General features: G+C 44.3%; 2 protein-coding genes across 4 annotated transcripts in view; one reads left to right on the forward strand and one right to left on the reverse strand.

Annotated features, from left to right (window-relative positions):
• Positions 1 to 6,749: 6,749 nt before the first annotated feature.
• SLC7A6OS (solute carrier family 7 member 6 opposite strand) lies at positions 6,750 to 15,107 on the reverse strand. The gene is made up of 5 exons (XM_043983895.1): positions 14,828 to 15,107; positions 12,337 to 12,723; positions 9,619 to 9,813; positions 8,284 to 8,410; positions 6,750 to 7,733 (listed from the first exon to the last, which is right to left on the reverse strand). Exons 1-5 carry the CDS (start codon positions 15,014 to 15,016, stop codon positions 7,600 to 7,602), a joined length of 1,032 nt encoding a protein of 343 aa, XP_043839830.1. The 5' UTR covers positions 15,017 to 15,107; the 3' UTR covers positions 6,750 to 7,599.
• The window catches only part of PRMT7 (protein arginine methyltransferase 7), a 72,654-nt gene continuing 60,306 nt past the window's right edge, over positions 15,101 to 27,448 (forward strand). The window contains exons 1-2 of one of the 3 annotated variants that reach the window (XM_043983892.1): positions 15,101 to 15,256; positions 24,483 to 24,594. In XM_043983892.1, the coding sequence (XP_043839827.1) occupies positions 15,217 to 15,256; positions 24,483 to 24,594 (152 nt within the window). In that variant the 5' untranslated portion in view covers positions 15,101 to 15,216. Of the gene's footprint in view, positions 15,257 to 24,401; positions 24,595 to 27,448 lie in introns of all 3 variants that reach the window. The other 2 variants (XM_043983893.1, XM_043983894.1) reach the window with 2 other exon arrangements.

Raw genomic sequence — 27,448 nt, forward strand, 5'->3', positions numbered from 1 at the left:
AGTGGTTTGGTTGCTTGTGGAAGGTTTTAGATAGGGGTCTTTTTTGGGGGGGGGAGTTGGAGCTTCTATGGGAAGAGCTGAATCACCTTTGAGGACAGTAAGGACCTTTACTAAAGTCCTTCAGAACTCCTTCCAAAGCTTAGAGCCTGAGACCTTCCTTTGGTAGAAGTTTCCTTCTCCTGTGCACCTGTTTCTTGGCACCTGCCATCCAAGCTTCTTGTGGAGAGCCTTGAAGCAGACAACAATGGGGTACAGGGGAGAAGGGAGAAAAACTAGTCCTAGTGCACATATGGGTAGCAAAGACTAGAGAGGTCTTTGCCTGGCATGTGTTCCTCTGTGTGCAACTTGGTTGTATGTAATAATAATACTGTCTAATGCTGGACAGAGTGTTCTGGCCTGCAGGCCAGGCAGTGCTCATCCCAGGGCCAGAGGTGATCAGGGATAATAATACCTCACCGTTTTCTGTTGGTCCTTGTCCTTTGGCCTCAGAATGAATAAAGATTGAAGATGAGAATGGATTCAGCCTGTTTCTGTCCACACTTCATTTGCATTGGCAGCAGTGATTTGGGTGGGAATATTTTGCATAAACAATCTTTGCAAAACAACACTGTTGGGAAGTTCCCAATAAGCAGAGCCAGAAGCTTACTTCCATCTCATCCTTGGTTCCAGTAGGCACATCATTCAGAGGAATACACAAACATTACCCCAGGCTATTCAGTCTCTTCCTGCCTTGATGGCATGGAGGCTGATCAGCATGGCCACTGCCACCACTTTATCTCAGACTTAGATCCCATGTTAGGAGGCTTCTTGAACTAATGATTTGTTTTGAGTATAGTTTCAGGGGATAGCAAGAATATGCCCTTCCTAATGACCTCTCACAGTCAGGTGTTTGGAATGAGAAGTGTGGGATAGGGACAGCACCTAAGACTTCATTGGTCATAGAAAACTCCCTTTATCAATGCAGTTAGGTAACTTCTTTGCTACTTATGGTCTTAGTGCACTGACAAGGTAAGTGACTTGCCTAGGGTCACACACCTGGTGTGTGTGTGTGTGTGTGTGTGTGTGTGTGTGTGTGTGTGTGTGTGTGTGTGTGTGTGTGTAAAAGTAAGAGGTGGGTCTTGAACCTAGGCCTTATAGTTTCCAGGTCAGATCTCTGTGTCATGCTGCACCATACAAATAACTTGACAGGTAGGTAATGCTTCAGTTTATATTCTTTGAGCCGCACAACAACTTTCTGAGGTAGTACTGGTATTATCCCCATCTTACAGATGAGGAAATTGAGTTTGAGGTTCAGTGGCTTCACCAGGGTCACACATTATATATCAGAGTGGGATTCAAACCCAGGAAGCTTATATTTATATTTGTAGACTCATAAGTCTACTTAAAGCATCAAATGAATCATTCCAAAGTTGAAATCAGCACAGCTAGCTGGGGCATGGTTGTGGCATATTACCCTGAGGGAGGGCAGCAGCTACATCCCTTTGTCTTTCAGTACCTCTGCAAGCAATTGTGAGCTTTGCGACTGGTGAAGGGCCTCTAAGACATGACTGTTTTTAGTGGCTTAAGATTAAATTAAAAAAAAAATTAAATTCTTTTGCAGTAATTTCCTTCTCACTTCCTGCCTGACCTCCTGGAAGGCTTGCCACTTTAATGCACAAATTAGTTCAAATCTGTGCCAGTCTGGTGCCTTGCACTTTCCCTCATGTGAGGTAATTCCTTAAATCTCAAATCTCATTGAGCTCTTTCTTGTCTGCAGGGAATTGAAAGTCCCTGATCCTCTGCTACTCTGCACACAGGATATTCTTCTGGGCTGACAGTTTTTTTCCAGTGGTTTTAGGATGTAGTAAATTGGTGATTAATTCACAAGTTTCATTACAAAACACATCTTTGTTATTTGAGCCGTTTTGATGAAGATAAACATTTTTTTCCCATTGCCTATCTGGGAGAGTTTAGCCATTTGCATGCTTTGTGAATGACATCACTTTATATGACATCTGGTTCTCAATGGTATTACACCAGAGCTGGTAGCTCCTTGGATGTATTGACACAGCAACAGATCTCATCTAGGGGGCATATTCTGTTGGTAATCCCAGTAGGGTACCCTACCCTTATTAGCTCCCCTGGTTCAAACCTTACCCACACTGTTAATATAGGGAAGGCAAACTGCTACCAGAAGACTGGATATTAATATCTTGAAGGACTGTGAATTGACCTTACTTTTGAACTCTGGGGGAACAAGATCCCAGGAGGTTCATAGTAATGTCTGAAATTATTGACTTGTGGTTTTAATTCCTACTTGAGTAGAAACTTATGAAGTTATGAAGTAAGCCCTTTACAAGATAGGAAAAAACAATCTAATGAATGCCTAAGCACAGCAGGCTGTGTCCATGGGACTAACCCACTGAGTGCTTTGTCTAATCCTTTTAGTTTCTATACCAACTGAAGGGTACTAAGCTACAGTTTGAAGGGGGCTGACTCCAGCATTAAGTACTTAACCTATGTTGTCTGACAACAGATTATAATTATAAACACGCTTGTAGATTCTGCCTTTAACTTGCTTGGAAAGGCTTTTTGACCTTGCTGTTTTCCTTTGTTCTTTCAGTAACTGCTAATCTTCAAGAAAGAGTAGCTTTACTTGATACCCGTGGTTCCATATCACCCATTTCACCCTGAAACACTATATGGTGATTCAAGTCTCCAATATAGTAGGGACATTTTTTGCTCCAGGGTCACCCTTGGCCATCCAATAACCAAGTAAGATGGTTATTTCACAGTCTTTGCTGTCCTTCACCTTTCTTTGTCATGTAAGCATGATTCATTCCCGTCTGGATTTCTCTGCTTCCTTGGTTTTAATAGTTCTTCTATCTATCTGACTATTCCTTGACCCATTTGCTGTTTAATTGTTCTCCCACATCCTAAGGCTGGGTGTTCCCTAAAACTCTAATTTTAGTTATATCTATACCTGAAGATCACTCCCAAATCTATGTTTCTAACTGCTCCACTCCATCCCTGTAACTGCATCTTAGAAATCTCCCCTGGTAGGTATCACCACTCTGCCACTGCCACCAACCATCACCTTTCCTAACTTCCCGATCAACACTACGATTCTGTGTTACCCATTTTTGATATCTGGGAGTCATTCTTGATATCCAGTCAGTTGCTAAATACTGTTTTCACCTCTACAATGTTTCTCGTCCTACATTCTCCATTTACCACTTCTATTACTGTAAATTAGGCCCACATCACCCATTTCCTGAACTACTGTAATAACTTCCTCTAACCCATTCTTTGCAGATTAGCCATGTCATTCCCCTGCTTGATTTGGACTTGGCTGCCTTTGGCTTCTTTCTTTTTTTCCCCCTTTTTTTTCTCCAGGGCAATGAGGGTCAAGTGACTTGCCTAGGGTCACACAGCTAGTAAGTGTCAAGTGTCAGGCTGGATTTGAACTCAGGTCCTCCTGAATCCAAAGCCGGTGCTTTATCCACTGTGCCACTTAGCTGCCCCTGCTACCTTTGACTTCTATCTCAGCTTTATGTTTATGATCCAGCCATTCTGTGGTCTGGTGGTGCAGCAGCCACGTCTGAGGCAATATCTAGTTCTCTGCACATCTCTGAAGTGAGAAGCAGTGCACTGCAGTGGTTGGAAAGCTGACCCTGGAGCTAGGAGGACTTGGGTTCCAGTCCAGCCTGACCCTATGGATCAATCACTCAACCTCTTAGTGTTCTTAGGCAACTGCATTGGTAGAAGGAATTTTCCTTAACCAGAAGTTAGTTCCTGTGCCCATGAAATCACAAATCCGTCCCTTTCCTTTCTTGGACCCAAGATAGGTCATTACGGCTATGCAGAGCCTAACTTCATGTTAATGTTCATTTAATCTTTGTGCTCATGCAAATCATCTTCCTGCTTCTAGTCATTCTAATTTCATTGACATCTTCCCGGTTCTTTTGAATTCTTCCTGTTTGTCCTTTCTCTCCAGGCATGCTGTAATATTCCATTATACTCATTAACCGCAGCCTGTTTAGCCATTCTTCAGCCTCTGGCATCTGCACGCATGACTGCAAGGGGCTCCTTTCTCATCTCAGCTTTCACCTCTGCTGTGAAGCCTTCCCTGATCTCCCGGCTGACAGTGACATCTGCCCCAAATTCTGGACCTCTGCTTGGTCCCTATCTAACACCAGACTGTGTTCTCTGTATTGATGTAGCTGTCGTCTGTTCTCCTTTGCAGTAAAATCTAAATTCCAGCCTGGCAAGGACTTGTTTTTCTTTTCTGTATTCTCAGAGCCTTCCTTGCATGTCGTCTGTTCTCCTTTGCAGTAAAATCTAAATTCCAGCCTGGCAAGGACTTGTTTTTCTTTTCTGTATTCTCAGAGCCTTCCTTGCATGTCGTCTGTTCTCCTTTGCAGTAAAATCTAAATTCCAGCCTGGCAAGGACTTGTTTTTCTTTTCTGTATTCTCAGAGCCTTCCTTGCATGATAGGCACTCAGTAGATGTTGCATTGGTCCAGCGTAAGTGAGAGAAAAGGTCCCTGGAAGAAGGCTTGCAAAATGCTTTCTTTGTGACAGCCCAGTGAGGAGGTTAGAGAGCATCACCAGCACTTTGCAAATGAGGGAACAGGCTCCAAGATTTGCTCAGTCACAACAGTGTGAGAGGCTAATTAGAAGCCAAATCTTTTGACTCTCCAGTTTGATGTTCTATGTAACTGGGAGAAGAATAGTTAGGGAAGGTAATAGCACTTTATAGCTCCAAGAATTTAAAAGGAAAACATACTCTCCTTACCACAGTGCCATATGTATATCCACAAACTCTGGTTACCACTTGTCAAAGACTGTAGGATAAGCACTAGGTTGTATAAATACAATTTTAACTCCTCTAGGGAAACAGAAGGGAACATCAGAAGCCCGAAAGGCCAAAATTCCTTCAATGCAGGGCTTAGAATTAGGGTTAGGTTTTCCAGAAAACCTATCAAAACCAGAGTCTAATTACCTTTTGTTCTTGCTGACACAGCTGTTCTAATTCAGCCTTAAACTGATGGCTGAGGGGCAGCTAGGTGGCGCAGTGGATAGAGTACTGGCTTTGGAGTCAGGAAGACCTGAGTTCAAATCTGGCCTCAGACACTTGACACTTACTAGCTGTGTGACCCTGGGCAAGTCACTTAACCCCAATTGCCTCACCAGAAAAAAAAAAATAAATAAATGGATGGCCGAAGTGGGGTGAGGGGCAGCAACTATCACAATATAGTAAAAACTCACCTTGATATAGCATTGCCTTTTCCCATTACTCAATTATTGCTTTAAGGGACTCGTTCTCAACTGTGTGGCCTCTTCCTTTACCAGTACCACTAGAGACCCATCCATGCCCTTTCATACTGTGCAGTCTGTGTATAACACTACACATCCTTCAACAAGGACCTATCCAATATGCTGGAGTCCTGCCTCTTTGTCTTTCAATCTTTTTGGGGTAATGGTTCAGCACTTGGCTTCTTTCTCTTAGTCTTTTTAAGTTTAATAGCTTTATCCCGTATTTATAACAATATAATAAACTATCGGTACAGAAAATTTCTTATACAATCAGGAAATACTCACTTAAAAGTTCCTCTCTAGAAAAATAGCCCTCTACCTCTGTATTATCCTTCAGCTTTATCTTGACCTTAAATTTTTTAATACAGGAGCAGTTTGACCCCACCCAAAAAACCCCAAAACAAAAATCCCAAGCTTACGATAAAGGCATTAGTCATAAGCAAGGATTCACAATGGTGTTCTAATTGATATTTGCTTTTTAAAATCAGTAAAATGGGTAAATATAAAGTGTGTTTTAGAACCCTCTCAGGTTCTTACAATGTCTTTTTTTTTTAGGGCAAAACTATACTATAACTATATTATAACTAATTACAGAAGTGTTATGACACAAAACTTTAACCAGGGAATGCAGTTCATCTTTATAAAAGGTTTATTTTCTGCTCTTAATATTTGTGAGGAATTGAGATATTGTCACTATCTAAATCCTCTAATAAAAAGTAGCAGTAATTGCCATCAATCAATTTCAGCTCCTTTTTAGGGCTTTTTACAGTAGATTCTTAGGTATGATTCTTTTTTTTTGTTTGTGGGTTTTTTTTTTGTGGGGCAATAAGGGTTAGGTGACTTGCCCAGGGTCACACAGCTAGTGTCAAGTGTCTGAGGCTGGATTTGAACTCAGATCCTCCTGAATTCAGGGCCAGTGCTCTATCCACTGTGCCACCTAGCTGCCCCCACGAGTATTTCTTTAGCTACACGATTTGTATGTCATGTCTAGGGGGCAATGGATTAGAATCCAGGCTCTGATAGGACATTACCCTGTGTGATCTGGTTGTCGTGTGCATCATTATTGTAGGGTCTGCTTGTTGAAACTCTTCTTTGCAGAATGAAGTTGGATTAGAGAAGTCCCTATGGCTCCTTCCAATTCTAACATTTGATGGTGCTTTGACTCAAACTGGAGTAAAGGCAGCTGTTGTTTTTAAGTGGGGATTTGAGTAAGTTTACTTGTAATATACACTTGTAGTTACACAACTTCTGGTTATAAAACCATTGTTTCTGTTAAGATTCTCCCTTTGGTGAGAGTTCCCCAGTAATCTTTCTCAAGGGAAAGCAATACAGACCATAGCATCATCATTGCCATTCCACTCAAAAGTAAATAAAGTTAATTTTGCTAACTTTAGGAAAGGAGAGCTTGTGGCATGAGCCACACTGAAGAGCCTAAAAAACATCAAGAAAGCATTTTTTTCATGTTTGAAAATAATTTTTAATACAATCAGTGCATCAAATTCACATATATATAAACATCTATACAACTTCCTCGGTATTTCTGCCAAAGGACTCCCAACTCAACAAGGATCAAAGTAAGGCCACAGATGGGAAGTGGGGAGAAAGGACGAACATGGATTCTTTTTTTTTTAAATACTTGCAGATTTTTACAACTAGAAACCACCTTAGTGAACATGCATTGTCTTTGTGTTGATAAAGTGCAGCCTTTCGTAGTGTTTGTGCCTCTAACACCAGAGGCTCACAAAGAAATGCCTCACTCAGCAGCATGGATCAGGAGCCACCTCCAGTGGGGAGGACAGAGGTTGGGGAAGATCATCCCTGTCATGAGAAACTTGGTAGTGACATCTCTTTATTCACTGGCTTTAAAAGTTAACTTTTCTCACCAAGATTCGATCTTAGGAATGCTGTAGATCTGAACAAGTCAAGTCAATTCTTTACATGGAAGGGGAACATCTTTCAGATTAAGGGTCAAAGTAAAGGGCAGGGAAGGGAGAATATTTTCTGGCAGTGTCAGGTCAAAGAAGATTTTCTTCCCATATCAGTGTGTGATACTGCAGTTAGAGGCAAAGGAGCTCTGATTTATCTTAGGGGTTTCCGGTCCCTAGTAACACAAAATTGCCAGGAGGCCACGATTTGACCTGAGCCAAATATCCCCAGAGGCTTATTTTTTCCTCCCCTTTCCCAGTTCCAAGTAAGTTACAGCACTCTGAGGCAGAGTCAGCAGCAAAGAGGATGAGGCCTAGGGCCAAAGCCACCAAAGGGCTTCTTGTCCTTAGGCAACTGGCGAATACTTGAGCAGTTCTCAGTCTGAATCTAGGTCCTGGGAGCTGTCATACTCAAACTCCTTTAGCACATCATAGGGATATTTACTGTATCTTCTTGGTCTGATGACACTGCTTTCCCCGTCACTGAAGCTGCCATATTCTTCATCAGACCCTAGAAGAAGAAGAACAGGTGAACCAGGACCTTGTGACGCCCTCTCTGGGTGTCCATTCATGACCAGGCTGTGAGGGTGCCCATGATACACACATCTCTTCCTCTTTACTATAGGAATCGAAGCCGGGACTTTTCCTCACAAAGTTCAAGGATTTATAATTCAATACAATTCAAAAACATGGTTTTACAGCTTCAGAAACACGTTACACATCTCACTGAAAGCAGGAACGCATTTTCAAGAGGGTCTAAGTGAGGCTCGACTGACTCCTCATTTCTGATCTGGCTGCACTATGGGCCTGACTTCTCCACTGTGCCCCCAGGAATCTTTATTAGGAGAACCTAACCATCCTGTAAAATCCCACCAGCCCTTGTCTTCTGCCTCATTACCATCCTCTGCCTCTCAGCTGGGGCCATGAACATAGTCGGCGTTTAATAAATATTGCCTGTGGTCAGTCAGTAGTACTCTAACAACCATACCCCACTGTCTAGTCCCAGTGCCGGGCACACAGGAGGCAATGAATACAGAAACAAGAACTCCTATTATGATTACCTCTGGTGCTCTCTCCATCACTGCTTCCTTCTTCCTCATCAGGGTATTCATTACGCCAGTGGTTCTCACTGTTCTCATCTTCATCTTCATCATCATCAATTTCCTCTGCTTGATGTTCATCAGCTACCTGCACGTCTCAATACAAATAGTAATCAAAGTCAAAGGATCCCAAGAAATCACAAACCACCATCGATTTTGGAAAAGCAGTTCGTACAATTCAAACACAGTGGCCCAGCAGAACCAGCACTATTGCACGGAGGACTTGGATTTTAATCCTACTACTTCTTAGTTATTAGCTATGTTACCTTGGGCAAGCCATTTCCCCCAGGGCCTGTTCCCTTATCTGTGGGACCAGAAGGTTGGGCCAGACCAGGGGGTCCTTAGCCTTTTTCATGTCATGGACCCATCTGGCAATAAAGTCTATGGATCCCTTCTCAGAATAATGTGCTTAAATCTATAGAATTGCGGTGGAATTCAATTATACTGAAAGATTGTTGTCAAAACATTTAAAAACAGGAAAACAAAAATGCCCCCATTCCAGGTTAAGAATCCTTGTACTAGACACTATTTAGGGTACTCTCCACGACAGAATCTTATGATACATATTTCTACTGTCCCAAGTGCAAGAAAGACAAAAACATTAAAGGTCTGAACTGCAAAAAGGCTTCTCTTCTCAAGTCTTTTCCAAACGATCCAACAAAATAAAGACTTATTACAAAGCTAGGGAAAGGTCTTGAGTAAAATGAAAATATTTAAGGGTGCAAATCGTCACTGGAGGAACCAAATATAATAGCTAGCAATTACACATTGATTTAGTGTGTGCAAAGGACTTGGCAAATATCTCTTTTTATCCTTACGACAAGCCTGGGAGCTAGGTGCCACTACTACATCCATTTTGTGGATGGGGTAACTGAGGCAGAATGACTTGCCTGGAGTGTTTGGGGATGCATCTAAACTTGGGTCTGACTCCAGGCCCAGCGCTCCATTCACTATGTCACCTAGCTGCCTCAACATATACCGACTACAAAACAGAACCCATCTTCTACAGGTTCCTTTTCTATGGAGATAGGGTGAAGGAACCAGGCACATTAAACCTGAAGAAAAAGATTCAGGGCAAACATCACAATGTCTTCGAGCATTTTGGAAGAAGGTGGTCACCGGGGGAAGGATTAGATTTGTTTTGAGATGGCAAAGTGGCAAATTTAGGATGAAGGGCCCAGCAAGTCAAGCTGCCCCAGGAGGATGCAGAGACGCCCCTCAACCCTCCCATTCTGTGATTCTGGCAACCCTGCTCTGAGGGCCTACCTAAGCCTACACCCACTGCGCCCTCCTTACCAGATCCCACTCCGGATTGTAGGGCTGCACAGACAGGATGTTTTCAATCCATTTTGGCGTCTCCATGTAGTAAATATCATAGACATAATCATCTTCCTTCTCTCGGTGCTCCGTTCCTTTTCCATCCTTGGAGATGGCTAGCCGCTCACGGATCATCTTCACTGAATTACAAAGTATCACATCTGGATCAGATTTCTGTTAGGAAAACACAAAGGAAAGACTATGGGGAACATGTGACTTGCTGAGAATCTCAACAGACAAAAGACAACCAGCTAGAATTTACTATCTCACCCCAGAAATATAAAGGATTCAGACAGCATTATAACTTTTGGTTCTATTATCTTCCCCATGGTTCTAATTTCCACAGACGACTATACATTCCTATTTTTTTTTTAAATCAAGTTTTATTGCTACCTCATGCCATCTACATTTCCTCACTGTATCCCTTACTCCACCCCCTCCAAGAGATCATCCCTTATAACAATGGATTTTTTTTAAAAAGGAAGAAAGCCTTTATGACCCAATGGAAAGCAAAGTAAGCAGAATTAGAACAATTTTATATACCAATAACATGATAGAGACTTTAGAACTCTGATCAATGAAATGATAAAACGAGTCCAAAAGAATTAAAATGAAACATGCCACTTGCCCCCTGCAAACATGAGCTTAAGATAAAGGGACGCACATTTTCAGATACGGCCAATATAAGAATTTATTTTATCAGACTGTATTGAGGGATAAATGTGGATAAATGGTGCCTGCTATACCTTGGAAGCAGCTAATCGGCTCACTGGATAGAATGCAGGGCCTGAAGTCAGGAAAACCCGAGTTCAAATCCTGCCTCAAAGAAAATTTTGCTTAATTGGGGGAGGGGTTAGGAGGGGACAGAGCAATAACAAATAGTTGTTACTTAAAGGAAAAAAAGAAATTCTGTAAAACTAACGACTTAACAACATGTTCTGACATATAGGCAGCATTCCACACTCGTGCTCCTGCCATTTCTGTCCCTAGTTCTGAGGTGTCTTCTCCCATCTCCTTTTTTGGGGCCAAGCCGGGTTAGTGATGACTACTCATTTCACAATGAAGGGAGGACCCCGAAGTTTCAGATCAAGTTGGAAAAGTCACCGCACAGATTTCTATGTTGATGCATTTGGTTCTTTCTGCTCATGACAATGACGACTGCAGTCACACACTGGGTTTATCAGAATGCTGTTCCACACACCTTGAAATGGCCACAGCCCAAGACAAGGTCAAAATGCACAGGAGGAGTAACTCCAGACCCACAAAGTGGCTTTCTCTTCAGAACTCTGTGCTGAACCTCCCCCCCATCCCAATTGTTAAGGAGGGCTTGTTCTGCCTATCAGCAAGAGCCAACCATGCCAATATCCCCAGAATATTGTCTCCCTTTCTTCAACCCCAGCCTTCAGTGGCTTCTGCACCACTGGGGCAGGAGGGCAGTGCAGACAATGAAAAGCCAGCCTGGCCCTGTTGCAGCCTCTGAGCAGTAGGAACATCAATCCCGGCCGTCATCTAGCTTAACCTCTAGCTGAGAGGATTCCAGCTTTTAACTCTGTGGATAAATGGTGCCTGCTATACCTTGGAAGCAGCTAATCGGCTCACTGGATAGAATGCAGGGCCTGAAGTCAGGAAAACCCGAGTTCAAATCCTGCCTCAAACACTCACTAGTGGTATGACCATGGCAAGTTGACAACCTATTTGCCTTGAAAGCACCTAGGTGGCTCGGTGGAGAGAATGCTGGGATTGGGGTCAGGAAGACCTGAGTTCAAATCTTTTCTCAAATACTCATTAGCTGTGTGACCCTGAGCAAGTCACTTAGCCTTTGTTTAACCTTAATCTACTGAAGAAGGAAATGGCAAACCACTCCAATATCTTTGCCAAGAAAACCCCATATAGGGTCATAAAGAGTTGACAGGACTGAACAACATCATCTTTTGGAGCATAATCAAACAGCAAGAAGATAGAATGAGGAGGAAGGGCAAGAAATAAGACCAATATGCATAAGAACAAAGCTTCATTCATTCATTGAATCAGAATTTTGGAGCTAGACCTCTTAAGTCTGTCTCTGAGTTGTAAAACGGCAGGTCAGTGCTCAGAGCACCTAATTCTCAAGGTGTTTTGAAGTACAAAATGTAAAAGGCGACATAAGTGTTACTACTAGAACTGTAGTTACTCAAACTCTGTGCACAGTGGTAACTTCTCTCCAGGCAGGGATCTGGCCACTGAGCCCTCAACACAGTATCAGTTCTCACACCAATGCTACCTCTAATGTGCTCTGGAAGCCTTGTCCTGCCCCCCCCCCCCATTCCAGTTCTAACACTGATGGCCTGTATGACTAGTGCAATTCATTTGTTGTTACCTTATCTGTGGGGTGGGGGGGAGGAAGGTCCTTTGTAAACTTTCAAACACCCCCTACAAAATGGGCAGCTGGGCAGTGCTGTAGTGCATAGAGTTCAGGGCCTAGAATCAGGAGGTTCTGAGCTTCAATCTGCCCTCAGACACTTACTAGCTGGGGGACCCTGGGCAAGCCACTTCCCTGTTTGCCTCAGTTTCCTCATTGGTACAATGGGCTGGAGAAGTCAGGGACAAACCACTCCAGTATGAATCTTTGCCAAGAAACCCCCCAAACGGGCTCACAAAGAGTGGGACAGGAGTAAAAGGCTCCCAACAAACGCAACAGTGTAGTCTCAAAGCACCTACCTCAGAGCAGGTGGCAGGAATGGAGAGGGTCTCTTTCTCAGCAGCTTTCTCATGAATGATGTCAAACAGCTGGAATTCTCCTGCAGAGGACGAACTGACATCTGTTGTGTTGCCTTCTCTTTGTGAGCTTGGTTTGGTACCATCAGGGTCTAGCTCACCTTGCTCAGTCCTGCTGGTATCCTGCACAGCAGGCAGGGCTGCTTCTCCCTCCATACAAGGGGCTCGGTGTTTGGATACCAGGTGGTAGCGGTCATTCTGCCGGGTCACCTGCTTTGTCGCAAGGAGATCCTGACGGATTCTCTGCTGGCTTTCCAGTGAAGGAATCAGGGCTCTGGTGGCTCTCTCTCTGGTGATGGCTTCTCTGACATACTTCTGAACAGGTTCATCCTAAGAGGAAAGAAATGGAGACAGAAGCAGGAGCCAGGACAGAAAGCATCATAGAGCTGGGAGGACCCCCAACATGCTCTCTAGTTCAACCTTCTTTGTAGAGATGACATAAGGGAGGGAGGCAGGCAAGGAACAGGGGTAGCGAGAATCCTGGCCTGGGGAACTGGGAGCTTGGCATTCTAGCCTTAGCTTTGCTTCTTAGTGGCCATGTAACAACTGGACAGGTCATTGCCCTTTCCTGCTTACTACTATTACCCAGAATAGTTCTGAAGTGCTTTCTTTAAAGAAAAATAAAATAAAATAGAAATGCCACATTAATGTATACCACTGACGTTGTCTAGGGTCCTACAGCTAGTTGTGGTTACTCATGGTTCTGGGATCTCTATTTTCCACAGACATAAGGCACTTCAGGATTTCAGTACACTTTCAACATACAGTGTTTCATTTGATTCCTTATAAGAACCCAACATAGGTAGGTTGCATAAGTCCATTTTACAGGTGAAGACTGAGGCTTACTTGATTAAGTGATAGTCATGACTTCAATTGGGGCTTTTAGACTCCCAAATTCATTGTTCCTTTTTCCTTGAAAGTGCTGTTATTTTTCATGTTTGCTTCAGTTGTTTCTGGATATGCCCTTCCTCACATAGCAGGCTTAGCCCTCTTTTTTTTCCCCCTGGGGCAATGAAGATTAAGTAACTTGCCCAGGGTCACACAGCTAGTAAGTGTTAAGTGCCCGAGATTAAATTTGAACTCGGGTCCTCCTGAATCCTGGGCCAGTGCTTTATCCACTGCACCACCTAGCTGTGCCTCCCATGCCCTCCTTCTAACAAAAATCTGCTGATCCATCATCTGAGTCTGACAGTACAGACTCCCTCACTATCCACTGAAAGGAAAGAGTCTCTTTCTTTCCTTCTTGGACATCCGGATCAGCTCTCCTAATTGTACCGTGTTCAGTTCAGTTTGCAGCTTTCTCATTTCAGCTCACTTCACTTTGCATCCAGTTTTCCTATGTTTTCCTGAATCCCTTATGGTGCAATAACATTCCTAATGGAATCCTTTTTTCTTGATGGGTTCCAATTCTGTTTCCAGTTTTCCAGGCTGTGCCTGACACACATTAGGTGATTAATAAATGACTGTTAATTGAATGATTTTCCAAGCCACTTGTTTACTGCCCTAAAAAAGTACTACTACAAATATTTGTTACATAAGCCTTTTCTTATCCTCCTTGGAGTATATGCCCAGCACTGGGATATTTACCTGGGTCAAAGGGTGGGCCCACTCTGGTTACTTTTAAAACGTAATCCATTCCTAACTGCTCACAATAGTGGCCGGCGGATCTGCGGGTGCATCCAATTGTGTTCCTTTCCTCCCGCAGATCCTCCAACACCTGGCTTCTGACTTTGGTCATCTTTGGGTGGTCTTTTAATTTGGGTTTCTCTTACCGGGATGCCTGCCATCTTTCCTACAGCTGTTAATAGTCTGCAACCAGCCCTCCTGAGAGCTGTCCATACCCCGGACCACTTACCTAATGAGGAGTGGTCCTAGGTCTGCTTATCTTTGTGTAAGTTTCCCCACCTGCCAAGGATGACACCTTTATTTCAGATACCTGACTTCCGGCCTGTCTCTCCCTCCTTCTCCTGGCGGTGTTGATTCTGTCCGTGCAAAATCACCTCCATTTCACGGCCTTAAGTCGCCCCTTCCCTGCGGCTCTGCCCCCTCACCCCCGCCCCCAATGCACTACGGGCTGGGGCAGGGCCTGTTATTAAGGGGGCTAGACTCGCGCCCTGCTTATCCACTGATATGATTCCTTTTCCTCTCCGGTCCCTAGTTTTCTCATGTGTAAAACGAGGGGCTTTGCCTGAAAACCCGCAGCTTCCATTTCTGGAAGGCTTTTCTCGGAGCTCCCCAGTGGGGTAGGCATGATCGCCCCCATTTTCCAGACGAGGTTAACCGAGGCTCAGACCTAAGAAGGCGGTGGTGGCAGGAGCTGAACCCAGGCCTCCGGACTTTGGCGGCTACCTGCTACTCGGCTTCCGGGGCCGGAGACTGGAGGATGGCCGCCCTGACCCGCCCGGGGCTCCGCTCCCTGGCCCAGAGCCGCTACCTGGGAACTCACGGTCGCCGCCAGCTTGAAGACATTCTCCTCCACGGGCCCCGGCCTCGCGGCCACCGCCGCCTCCTCCTCGGGGGCCCCGCTCCGTGGTCGTTTACAAGCTAGGACGAGCGCCTCCGCGGGATCCGCGCCGCGCTTCCGCCTCACCCGCAGCACGGCGGGCGCCGCACCAGCCTCCATCGTCGTTGGCCTACTCGCCTTCCCCGGGGCATGCCGGGACTTCCCTTTAGCTCCGTCTTCGCCGACGCAACGTACGTGCTTCCTCCCCGCCCCCGGGACCCTGGTGGGCGTGGCCTCACGGGGCAGGGGGCGGAACCTCTAGGAAGCCTTGCCCCGCCCCCCAGACACGTGCTTCTCTGCTGGCCGGTTGCTGGGAGAAGATGGCGCTGGCGGCGGTGGCGGCGGCGGGCCGCGAGGACGGTGAGACGCTTAGCCGGCCAACCGACAGTTACGGTTCTAAAGCGGGGGCGGGGTGGGGGTGATGGGGGGAGCGCGAAATGGAAGCAGTGCGCGTGCGCGACGGCAGGCGCGGGCCATGCGTGCATGACGGGTCTCCGGAGCGGCCCGGGGATTGAGGGAGCAGGGCTTATGTGGCGGAGGGCCGAGGGGTCCCCAAAAGATGGAGAAGCTTGAAATGCGCCCTATCAGCTTCCCCCCTACCCCCGCCCCGCAGCCTCCCCTCTCCGGGGGGGGGGGCGGAGCCCTGGTCTTGTCCATCTCGCTCCCCAGAGGGTCGGCGGGGAGTCGAGGGGAGTCCTTGCCCGTGGGGCCGGAGGCGCGTCACGTGTTCTGGCCGTCCGCGGGAAAGAGGCGCCCCTGGCGGGCCGGCTGCTCCCCCGACCCCCCCCCCCGCGGAGGGGGCGTGTCCGCCCCTCCTACCAAGACCCCTGGGCCTTGCTCTGGGGCCCTGTTCTAGGTTTGAGGGGTGGTTCTAGGCCTGTGGAGAAAAAATCCCGGAGTCTGAAGACAGACCTAGCCTGCTTTTCCCCCAGCCCGACCGTCCCAAAGTGGCGTCCCTTCTCCGAACCCCATTTCCTAATCTAGAAAATGGGCCCATTACCCTCTCGGGCCCTGCCGCCTCCAGCTCCATGGTTCTCAGCGCCACTTGAGACTTGACTTGCTCTAAAAATGAGGGTCGCCCGTTGTTGCCCCCGAGCAATTTAGAACACACTTTGTAGCCTTGGTTAGTGATGCAGTGTAGGTGCCCCCAAAACGCTTCAGGAGTCGGGGGGAGCAGAAAAGACTGGCCCCCCCCATTTGAATATGCACAATGCTTTTCCTTTGCTTTGAATCCCGGCCCCTAGCCTGGTGCCGGGTACTTAAATCTATGCTGGTTGACCGAGGTCAGAGAGCCATTAGAGGGAAATAGAGCGAGGTCGGGGCTGCTTTAGTAGAGATTTCAACCAAGTGATGCCCTGTTAGCACGTTCCTGTGCCTCCTGAGCCGAAGAAGAGAAAGCCTCATTTATAGACACTATTGGAACTCTGAAATCTGTGCTGAGTGGACCCATGACAGACTTGAGGCATGGATCTGGGTGGTTATTCATTGATTCACCCAACCTTTGTAGCTGTGGACGGAAGGTGGAATTTGCATCAAGTCTAGGCTCAGCTCCTACCTGATGCACAGGATCAGAATAAGAGTTAGACATTAGCTGCCAGAAGGTCCAGTCTCCCCCATTTACAGATGAGGAAAATGAGGCCCACAGGTGTTAAATCACTTGCCCAAAGTCCCCTAGGTAATAAATATTACAGCCAGGATCACGTAGGTGGAATGCTTTTGCAAAGTTTAAATCACTTTTAGTCTGCCAATAAAGCTTACTGTGTGTGTAGTACTGTGCTAAATGCCGTGGATACAAAGCCAAAAGGGAAACTTAGTTGCTAACTCCAGGAGCTTTCTTATAAGTATCATTTATTTTTATATTGCAAGCTGATGGGAGGAGGGGGAGGCACACAATGGAGAATAAAAGCATGGTTCTCAAGAAGAACATCCCTATTGTTCCCATGTATCCTCAGCTGGTATTTATGGACTCATATGTACTCAAGCCTTTGGCTCCATGCTATTTTTGTTTTGTTTTGTTTTGTTTTGCTCCATGTTATTTGGCAACAGCACTTTATTCTTACCAAAGCTTCTATCCCTGAGAAATCCTCAATGATTATCCATTGCCTACAGTCCTTTTAAGCTTTTAGGCTTTCTACAATCTGAATCCTGCCTGTTTTTTCCTGTCTTTCTACTCTTCTACATAAATCAAACTTTTACTCATTGTGCCCCAAACATGTCATATTCTTCTCCTTCCTTCTATCTTCTATCTGGGTTCTGCCCACCCTTTAGTATTCAGCTCAGATCCCATTTCCTTTCTCAAACCTTTCTTTAGAAGCTTAGAAACTCTCAATGTTCTATTGCTGTCTTCAATTTACTGGCTGTCTTGAACTTTTATTTAAAAATTTTTTTATTACTCTTTAACTTTTCACCATCTAAAGTTTAGTCTCCCTAACAAAAGTGTTGTTTTTCCAATTAGATTGTGAATTCCTTGAGGGCAGAGATTTTTTTTTTTTATTTGTAGTTTCTCTTGGTGCCTTGTACACAGGAGCCTCTAAGTAAAAATTGATTTGATCTGTGCAGTAAAACCTTTAGAGCTTGGAGTGCTTGAAAAAGTGTAGCCACCCCATCTTTTGAAGATCTCATTCCTGTTGTAAAGGCCACAAGGAATGACAGTACTCCAAGATAACTGACATTTCCAGTGAAATCTTTCCTCATGGTGGGAAGGTGCTGCTTAGAATTTCTGCATCCACTGATTGTTTCTTAACATAATTCTCAGGATTCCTACAAGTTCTTCAAGAAGAAAGGTGAGAGAGCTGGCTGTGACAAATACAGAGCGATATCTCTGATTTCTATCTGTGGCAAGAGCCTAAAGAGAGCTCTTATTGGCAGGGAGACTTAGATGTTCCCTAAACAACCAGATGCTTGACCATGTTTGTTAGTATCACCTATGAGCCATCTTGAACACAGAATCACAGCAAGGGCCTGGATCATATGGTCAGTCTATCAACAATAAATCAATGCTTATTGCCCCATACCATAAGTAATAATAATTCACTAGTCGTAACTGTGTCTTAAGATTTGTGAGAATGCTTTACACCTCCTAACAGCAACTCTCTGAGGTGAGCCCTGCTTACATATCAAAGAGGAATGGACCTCTGATGTCAATGGGATAGAGTACTTTTGGTGAAGAATTCCTCTACCATTGTAGGTTGGCACCATCTCAGCAATGTAGAGTCTTAGTGGCCTCCAACACTGCCCTCCTGTAATTGCCATAGATAGTGGCCTTTTCTTAAACCTCATTCTCCTTGGCATCTCTGCAGCTTTTGACAGTGTTGGATCACCCTCCTCTTCTCCATACTCTCTCCACTCTAGGTTTTCAGGACATCATTTTCTGGTTCTGCTCCTTCTCTGTCTCCTTTGCAGGATCCTCATCTAGATCACATCTACTAACTGTGGATGTCCCACAGGCCTCTGCCCTGGGCCATCTTCTGTTTCACTTGGTGATCTTATCAGCTTCCATGGTTTTAATTACCATCTCTTCACTGATGACCCTCAAATCTACCTTTCCTGCTCCAACCTCTCTGCTGACCTCCAATCTTGCATCTTTAGCTGCCTTTCAGACATTGTCCAGTACACATCTTTTTTTTTTTCGGGGGTGGGGGGGGCAGTGAGGGTTAAGTGACTTGCCCAGGGTCACTCAGCTAGTAAATGTCAAGTGTCTGAGGCTGTGTTTGAACTCAGATCTTCCTGAATCCAGGGCCGGTACTTTATAACTAGTAGATGTCTTAAATTCAATATTTCCAAAACAACTCAGTAGCTTTCCCCCTAACTTTCCCCTCTTCCAAACTTCCCTTTTACTGAGGCTACCATGTATCATTGATTCCTCACTATCTCTTGCCTCCCACCCCCATCTCTGGATTGTTGGCAAGCTTGTCGATCTCACCTCTGCAACATCCCTCCAACACTCCCCCTTTTCTCCTCTAACATTTTGATCACTCTAGTATAGGCCTCATGCCTAGATTATTGCAGAAGCCTGCTGGTGGTGGATCTGTCTGCCTCAAGTCTTTCCTTCAGTCCATCATTCCGCTGACAAAGTGCTTTTCCTAAAGTGGAGGTCCAATCATGTCACTTTCCTACTCACTAAACTACAGTGGCTCCCTGTCACCTCTTGGTTGAAATACAAAATTCTCTGCTTAGCATTCAAGGCCTTTGGTAACCTAGGCTCCGTCTTCTCCCTCTTTATATCCTGATATTTACTCTTTGAATTGGTAACACTGGGCTTTGTTACACCTTACTGCTCTCGACATACTCTGATTCACTGACCCCAACCTCCTTGCTATTTCACAAACAAGACCTTCCATCTCTCAGCTCCAGCTGTTTTCTCTTTCTGTCCCTTATGCCTAGATTGCTCTCTCTCCCCATCACTACCTATTGGCTTCCTTTAAGTCTCAACTAAAATCCCACCTTCTACAGGAATCCTCTCCCAAGCCCTTTTAATTCCAATGCCTCCCCTCTCATTTCCTATTTATCCTATCTAAAGCTTGTTTGTACATGTTGGTTTGCTTGCTGTCTCTTATTAAATTGGAAGCTCCTCCAGGAGCTCCCCAGAGACTGATTTTTTCCCTTCTTTTACTGTCCAGTGCTTAGCACACAATGCCTAGCACATAGTTAGCTCATAGCAAATGTTGACTCTCTGACCGAGAGTTTGCGATCGTGAGAGGTTAAGTGACTTGCCCAGGATCATGTAGCCAGGAGGTGTCAGAATCAGGATTGGAACCCAGCCTTTCTGCTTGTCGGGCCAACAGTCTTAGCAGCTCTGCCATTTGACTTCTCACTCCAAGTAATACATATTAATTTTACAGATGAGAAAGCTGAAGCTTATGTTAAATGACTTGTCAGGGGTTGGTCAGTTAGTGTGGGTTAGAGGTAGGCTTTGAACCCAGGTCTTTCCTGACCCTGACTTCAGCAGAGATCTTATGACCGTGCTGGCTGATTAAATAAGAAAAAAGCATGATAGCAAATATAAAGCCCAAACAGTTAATGTGTTGAACCAAAGAGAAGACAAAGCTATATGGCACAGTGGAGAGAGCATCGGACATGGAGTCAGGAAGACCTGAGTTCAAATTTGGCCTTAGATATTTAGTAGTTATGTGATGCTGGGCGAGTCAGTTAACTTCTGCATCACTTTACTCATCTGTAAAATGGGGATAAAAATAGCATTTGTCCCCAAGGGTTGTTGTGAGGATCAAGAGAGATAATATTTGTAAAGTGCTTTGCCAACCTTAAAGCATCATATAAATGCTAGCTATTACAAGAAATACTTTAAGGATTCAGGTAACAAAAAGTAAATGTTCATTGCTAGTGGTGGAACAAACTAAAAATGAGAGACTTTTTTTATAGGCATCTCATCTGGTTGTTCCTCTCATGATAGTCAAAAACACAGTACTATCCAGGGCTAGAAGACTTCCTTGGATGAAGGATAGGCAGGCTTTCTTCTGTTCATTCATCTTTCCCTATGGCAATTTTAAGCTTGAGAAGACCTCTGGTTTTCCACTTTTTGAAACAGTGGGATATAAGGAAGAAGGGGCAAGTATGGGAGAAGGCTTTGAGCTGATGAAGAAGAGAAGCAGTCATGAAGATTATTTGGAGGACTTTGGAACTGTGGAGGGCAGATTGAATTGGAGGAAAGGAAAAATGGGAGGACTTGAGAATCTGGAGGAAGAGAAGAGTTGGAGCTTTAAGGATGTAAGGAAGACACGAGGAAGGAACAGAAGAAGATGAAAGAAGAAACAGCGGGAGGAGAAGGGGAGGAGGACTCTAGTCAAAGGAAAAGGTAGTTGGTGAGATAAGGTAAAGAAGAGGTTAGTGACATGAGGGATGTGAGTTTGGCCTTCAGGGTGTTTAGAGGGAGTGCAAAAAAAGACCCACATGAAGAGACATCTCTGGAGCTGCAATTACTAACAAGTGGTTTGTCACAGCAGTTCCTGGGAGCACCATGAGCAAGCAAAGGCTGAGAATTCCATTTCCAGTTTGTCTGACAAGCAGGCAGAATTCTGTTACCTGCCCGGAGGATGTGCTGCCTTCTACAGAATCCTAGGGAGATTTGCCACAGCACCTGTTCCAGACTCTCCATTTCCTTACATTTACAGCGTATGACCCAGACCTCTACTTCCTGAGTATTATTTAGCCCATCTGGCCTGAACTCCCTCAGCTGCCTTTCCCCACTCTGTAAAAACCTTTCAACTTTATCACAAGATCTTTTTTTTCCTCCTTCTCTGGTCACAGAAGGAAGATCCTTGGTCATCCCCAAGATTTGAACCCTTTAGCCTATTCTCTTCTTTTTTTCTCTAGGATCTAGCTTTGACTCTCATTGCATCTTCAGCTTCTCCTTTTCTCTGGTTTTGCTGCTTGCACACTGCACATGGATAGGTTTTCTCAATCCTAAAAAAAAGAGCTTCTTTTGATTCTTCTAATTTCTCTAGGTACTGTGCTATTTCTACCCCTTCACTGCTAATGTCCTTTCAGATGATTTCCAATACTTCCATTTCCTCACGCATGTTGCCTTCCACACTGATCATTGCACTGAGATTGCTTCTCCAAAGGTCACCAATAAGTTCCTGTTTGCCAAAACTAGTGGACTCTTTTAAGTCCTCCTCCTCCTCCTCAAACTGATTTTGACTTATCCATTTTTTTAACTATTGCACATTTCTGTTGGCTTCATAGTGTGTAATTTAAGATTCTAAATGTGGATTCTAATCTGTTCCCCCAGTTTTGGGGGAAACTGACTAAAATCACTGATAAAACGAGTTTAGGTTTTTAAGGGTTTATTGGAAAATAGAAAGAAAAAGATTGGGAACAGAATTCATACAGCCTGGCATTCCTATCTTTCCTCAAATTTCCTGTGAAGTCCTCTGCCGCCGCCACCACCATCCAGTCAGGAACCCAAAAAGCGCAAGAGCTCTCTGCGCAGGCTCCCTCTCCTCCTTCCTGTCTCCTCCCAGAAAATAGGAGGCTCCTCAAGTTGATTGGCTGGTAGCCTTGATAGACAGCACCCATGAGCAAACATCATTTCCTGACGCCAAGGAAAAGCCACAATGTCTCTGAGGCATTTTCCTCATGGTGGAGCTTTCCCACAGCAAGTCTCCAGTAGGTGGCATCATTCCAATCATTACAATAGATTCCACACTCCCTCTGTCAGTAAGTCAATGAGTTAACATAGCTCTTAACAAGTACCTATTATGTGCCAGGAATTATGCTAAGTTCTGGAATAGAAGAGAGGCAAAAGAAACTTCCTTCAAGGAGCTTACAATCTAATGGGGGAGACAACATGCAAACAAATATGTACAAACAAGCTATATAAGGGACAAATAAGAAATAAGCACTAGAATTAAGAGGGCTCGGGAAAGGCTTCCTGTAGAAGATGGGATTTTAGTTGGCACTTAGCAGCCAGCAGGTATAGAGGAGGGAGAATGTTCCAGGCATGGGGCTAGCCAGGGAAAATGCCAAGAGGAAGAGATGGAGTATCTTGTATGTGGAACAGCCAGAGGCCAGTGCCACTGAATTGAAGAGTGTGTGTCAGGGTCATAAGGTATAAGAAGAGTGGAAAGGGAGGAGGGGGCTAGGTTTTGAAGGGCTTTGAATGCCAAGCACAGCATTTGTATGTACTCCTGGAAGCAATAGGGAGCCCCTGGAGTTTATTGAGGAGCAAGGTGGCATGATCATACCTGTGCTTTGGGAAAATCACTTTTGTGGCTGAAAGGAGGGTGGCGTGGATGGGGGAGAGACTTGAGGCAGCAGACCCACCAGCAGGCTATTGGCAGTAATCCAGGCATGAGATGATGAAGACCTGCTCTAGAATGGTCAGAAGGGGGTGTGTTTGAGGAGTGTTGCAGAGGTGAAATAGACAGGCTTTGGCAACAGATTGGATATGGGGGTGAGAGATAGTGAAGATGACACCTGGGTTGTGAACCTGAGGGGCTGGCTCCCCATCCTACCTTTATAATCCTTTCTCATGCTCTAATGACCCCTTAGCCTGGGTGATCCTCAGAGTTTGGCTTTTGTCTCCTCTTTTCCATGTTTTTCCCCTCTGTGATCTCATTTGCTTCTTGGCTTCAACTATTAACTCTGGCACATGACTTCTGAATCCCTATCTCTAGCCTGCATTTCATCTTTAAACTCTGGATCTATCTATTTAACTCTCCATGGTATTTCTCAAATGGTGTGTTCCATTAGCACCTCAAATCAGTACAGCTAAAACTTAGATTGTAAGCTCCTTGAAGGAAGGGGCCATCTTTTGCCTCTTTTATCCCAGAACATAGCACAATTCCTGGCACATAGTAGGCACTTAGTATTTTCCCTTATCATGGCTGTGGTAGCACATCCTTCTCAATTTAAATTAGAGGAAGAGGATAATAATCAGATGGTTGTGAAAAGCCATTGTAAACAACAAAAATTTGTCCAAAGGCAAAGCGGACCTTGTGGTGAATCATCAAAAAGATGTTTTTAAGATCCCAGGAATGCTACACAAAACTGCCAGTGAGACAAATGCTCATAGAGAGAGGAAGAAGTCCATATAGAAATTCAGGTAAACTGGGGAGTCATTGAAGATTGTGGACCAAGGGTGTGACCAGCTGTGATTTAGCCAAAGAATTGCAGCACAACTATGAAATGCTGTGTATCCTGTGGACTGGAGGTGGGGAGACCAGGTAGGAAGCTATTGTGACAAAAGGACTTGAATTCACATAGTACTAGTGGGCATAGAAAGGAGGTGGTGGATTATGGGAGGCATTATAGAGGCAGAACGTACAAACCTTGACAACTGATTGTGACTTCACATGGACTAAGTGTGGAGAAGATTGCCGACCTTGTTTTGTTTGCTTTAGGTCCAGCTGCATGGACAGGCTCATTGTCAAGTGAGTTTACTTCTGACAATGAGAGAAAATAATGGATGTGACTGTTCATGTAATAGAGCTGTCCATCTTTGGATTTCATATGTGTAAACAAGTCTTCCTTGGTAGACAATTAGCCAGCCTGTTTGAACGATTTGGATCTTTGTATTTCTGAGGGCAAAGGGAGGCCATTATTGGTGGCATTTCTTTCCTTCTACCATGTATATTTTCCTCTTTTCCTTTCCTTCACTCTTTTTTTTTTTTGTTTTCTCATTTCTTCCTCCATTCTTTTTTTCTCTTGTCCTTTTCCCCTTTTTATGCCCACCCTGGTTGTACTATATGTTGAGCTTTGCTTCTTTCTTTTTGGGTCTACTAAAGTGGTTGACCCTTGGGCTAAGCCTTTATTCCTGTAGACCTTTCTATACAGTGTTTTTTTTAATTGTATTTAAGCTACAGTGAACATATGTTTAACAATCTTGCAAATAATCAGACTTCTTTAAAGCTCAAGAGACAGCTAACTGAATCATGTTGATTAGCCATTCTTGGTTGGGATTCTTTGAAGAAAGGATGGCTTGTGCTCTGTTGGCATATTGATATATTTCTCTTTGCTTTATTTTGGGGGTGTTATATGTGAATAGGTTTCTGATAAGTGGTCCAAAGCACAAGTCCATCTGCTAAAATCAACTCAAGGGAGCTTTCTTTTCTGCACTAAAAACCAGATGGCCTAATTGGCACCATGAAGGTCTTCTGTGGGCGGGCGAACCCAACGACAGGCTCAGTGGAGTGGCTGGAGGAGGACGAGCACTATGATTATCACCAAGAGATTGCCAGGTAGGATAACTCTGAACTTTGGTTGAAGTTGAATAGTTATAGTGCCATCCACTTACCTGCCATGGAATTGATGTGATGAGGCTGAAGAGAGCGCACACCAACCATGGAACAGAGGCTGGCTGTTCTGTTGTCTGCATTGTGTCCATGCTAAATGTTAATCTAGGGTTAACTAGATAGTGCTAAATCTCATCCCATGAATATTTGCCTTTGAGCAGCAGGTGACTGAGCTGGGTGATGTAGGTGCTTCTTTGGATTGTCAGTTCTCCTTACTTTTTAGGCTGACCCACAGAATTTTCAACCCCTTTTGAGCCAGCCTTTGCTTCATGGCGTCGTAGTAATAATCACATTATAGGTGTTCAGAGAGGAAACCAATGTACAGCTCTGGGGCATGTATTAATGGAAAAATGTGGAGTCTAGTGTATTGGCAAAGGTCCTGGCTTTGGAGTCAGGTCTCATTCTGGTCCTACTCTTAACCAATGATGTAATGCTAGGCAAGCCTTCGGACCCCTTGGACCTTAGTTTTTCCATCCATACAATGAGATTAAATTAGATAATATCTTAAGATCTCTACCAGCTCTAAAGCCTATGAATCCATGTAAATAGATATACATTTTGTATTAGTTCTAACATTCATCGTCTTGTAGACTACAGCAAAAAGGAAACGAGAGTTTATGGTGGTGATGTTTATGAACGTTAAAGATCTACATGGTTCAGCTGAAATTAGAACCCATTTATCACCTGGGTTAGAATGACTGGAATGGAACTTTGCCTTGCTTTCTCCCTGCTTCCAATCCCTGAGCTATTTCAAAATGAACATAATATAATATTTGAAATTGCCATACTGTAGACCAAAGAAATATGCAGGAATAGTGCATATAAATACCTTAAATATTGGGAAAAGAAGAGGAGAATTTCTAGCTGGAGCCTATGCATCCCCCAAAACGCTAGTAGGTGTGGTCTAGGGTTAAACATTTAACAGCCGACAAGGTGGAAGTATTCAAGTAAGAAATATTTCTTTCGAAAACCTTGGTGTGTCTGGGATTAAAACACAGCCCTGTTCTTTTTTGGGAAAGAGTATGGAGATGAAGGCTTCCTAGAGTTTGGTGTAAGAAATCCAGCCTTTTTCCAAGCTCTGAAAAACAGTGTGACTTCATATAAGTAACACTTGCCTGGGAATGAGGTTATAGGAATGCTGTCCAATTTTGGGCCTCAGTTTACTTTTTTGTCAAGTGGGAGAATGAGAATGGAAGGTGTTTTAACTTCCCTTCAGCTTAAAATTCTGTGATTCTGGGGCGGCTAGGTGGCGCAGTGGATAGAGCACCGGCCCTGGAGTCAGGAGTACCTGAGTTCAAATCCGGCCTCAGACACTTAACACTTACTAGCTGTGTGACCCTGGGCAAGTCACTTAACCCCAATTGCCTCACTAAAAAAAAAAAAAATTCTGTGATTCTATAAATCCTTCATGTGCCCTTATTTGTGTTCCCTAGAGTGAGTTATTCTAGAGTTCAAAGCCCTTGCTGGAAGCTAAGCTTTTAGATTATATGAGTCATGATAATTTAGGCTGATTTTTCCCTGGGGAAAATACACTTAAATCATTCTACAGTGATGCCAAATAGGATCAGTGTGTCACTCTTCATGGGAAGAGCTTTTTATTAGCCTGCGGTTTCATCACCGAGAACGAACATCCTTATGGAACCTTAATGTTTATCCTCAGTGTCCTCTGACAGTAAAACATGGAAAGAGCAGGTCAAATGAGATCAGAAAATCTGAGTCCGACACATATGAGCCTTGTGACTGTTGGCAAGTCACTGGATGTCTTAGGACCTTGATTTCCTCATCTTTGAAATGGGGATTGTAGTACACTACTTACCTTATAGAGTTGGGAGCAAAGCACTTTGTACGTGGTAGATTGCTGTGTAAATGTAAACTCATATCATTATGTTTTCCTCTAGTTATGTGGAGTCCCAGCTTCTAAATAAATGTAATTTAATAGGTATGTATCATGGTCTCCACTAAAGTCCACCTCCATTGCCTTACTGTGGTATGGACATGATTCTGACTTCTCACGTGGTATGCCCCTGGTACAGAAGTTCTGGCGGGCCTGCCTATACCGAGAGGGCTTTGAACATAGGTTTTGCAACATTAGTCAATCAGTCAACATTCATGTACTGCGCTAAGCAACACAGATCTATAGGTGAGCCTCGCTCAGTGTTTGGAGACTTCTCAGCAGTGTGATGACATTTATAGCCACAGTAACTCTCAGAGACTGTCAAGTGTTAAAAGGGATGGGTCTGCTTCAGTAGAAGAAATGCCCACCTCGGCAACATCATTAACTCTTGGAATGTTGTAGGAGATGGTGGCATAATTATGGAATGGACCCACAGACACATGAGAACACACACCGATGTATGTGTCACTGCTGCGGCTTCACTGCCGAGGGTTCATCTTTCATTGGGGACTATCACAGCCTTCTTGTATGTGGCTTCATTAATTACTGTGTCACAAGTGGAGTAAGCAGAACAAGGAGAACAATTTATGTAGACAAACAGTTTTGAAAGACTTAGGAACTCTGATCAATATAATGGCCACCTGGGATTTGAGAGGACTCCCGATGAAACATACTGCTCATTTTGTGATGGAGAGGTGAAGGACTCAGTGCAGATTGAGACATATTTTTGGACATGGTTGTGTGGAAATTTATTTTGCTTGACTATATGTGTTTTTAGTGGATTTTATTTTGTTTTCTTACCCCATTGAGAAATTGAAGGGTGTGGGAGGCAGAGAAGGTACATTTTTGCTGATTAAAAAAAAGGGGAAATTTAATAAAAAGAAATAAATTTGTCATCTGTTTGCA

This window comes from Dromiciops gliroides, chromosome 2 (genome assembly GCF_019393635.1).
Source record: "Dromiciops gliroides isolate mDroGli1 chromosome 2, mDroGli1.pri, whole genome shotgun sequence".
NCBI classification, from domain to species: domain Eukaryota; kingdom Metazoa; phylum Chordata; class Mammalia; order Microbiotheria; family Microbiotheriidae; genus Dromiciops; species Dromiciops gliroides.

Excerpts from the sequence above, each read along its gene's own strand:
- SLC7A6OS (XM_043983895.1), bottom strand. The coding sequence starts at position 15,016 with ATGGAGGCTGGTGCGGCGCCCGCCGTGCTGCGGGTGAGGCGGAAGCGC. Across the intron at positions 12,724-14,827 it reads CGGCGACCGTGAGTTCCCAG|GATGAACCTGTTCAGAAGTA; the intron begins GTAGCGGCTCTG and ends CTTTCCTCTTAG. Across the intron at positions 8,411-9,618 it reads ACAATCCGGAGTGGGATCTG|GTAGCTGATGAACATCAAGC; the intron begins GTAAGGAGGGCG and ends TGAGACGTGCAG.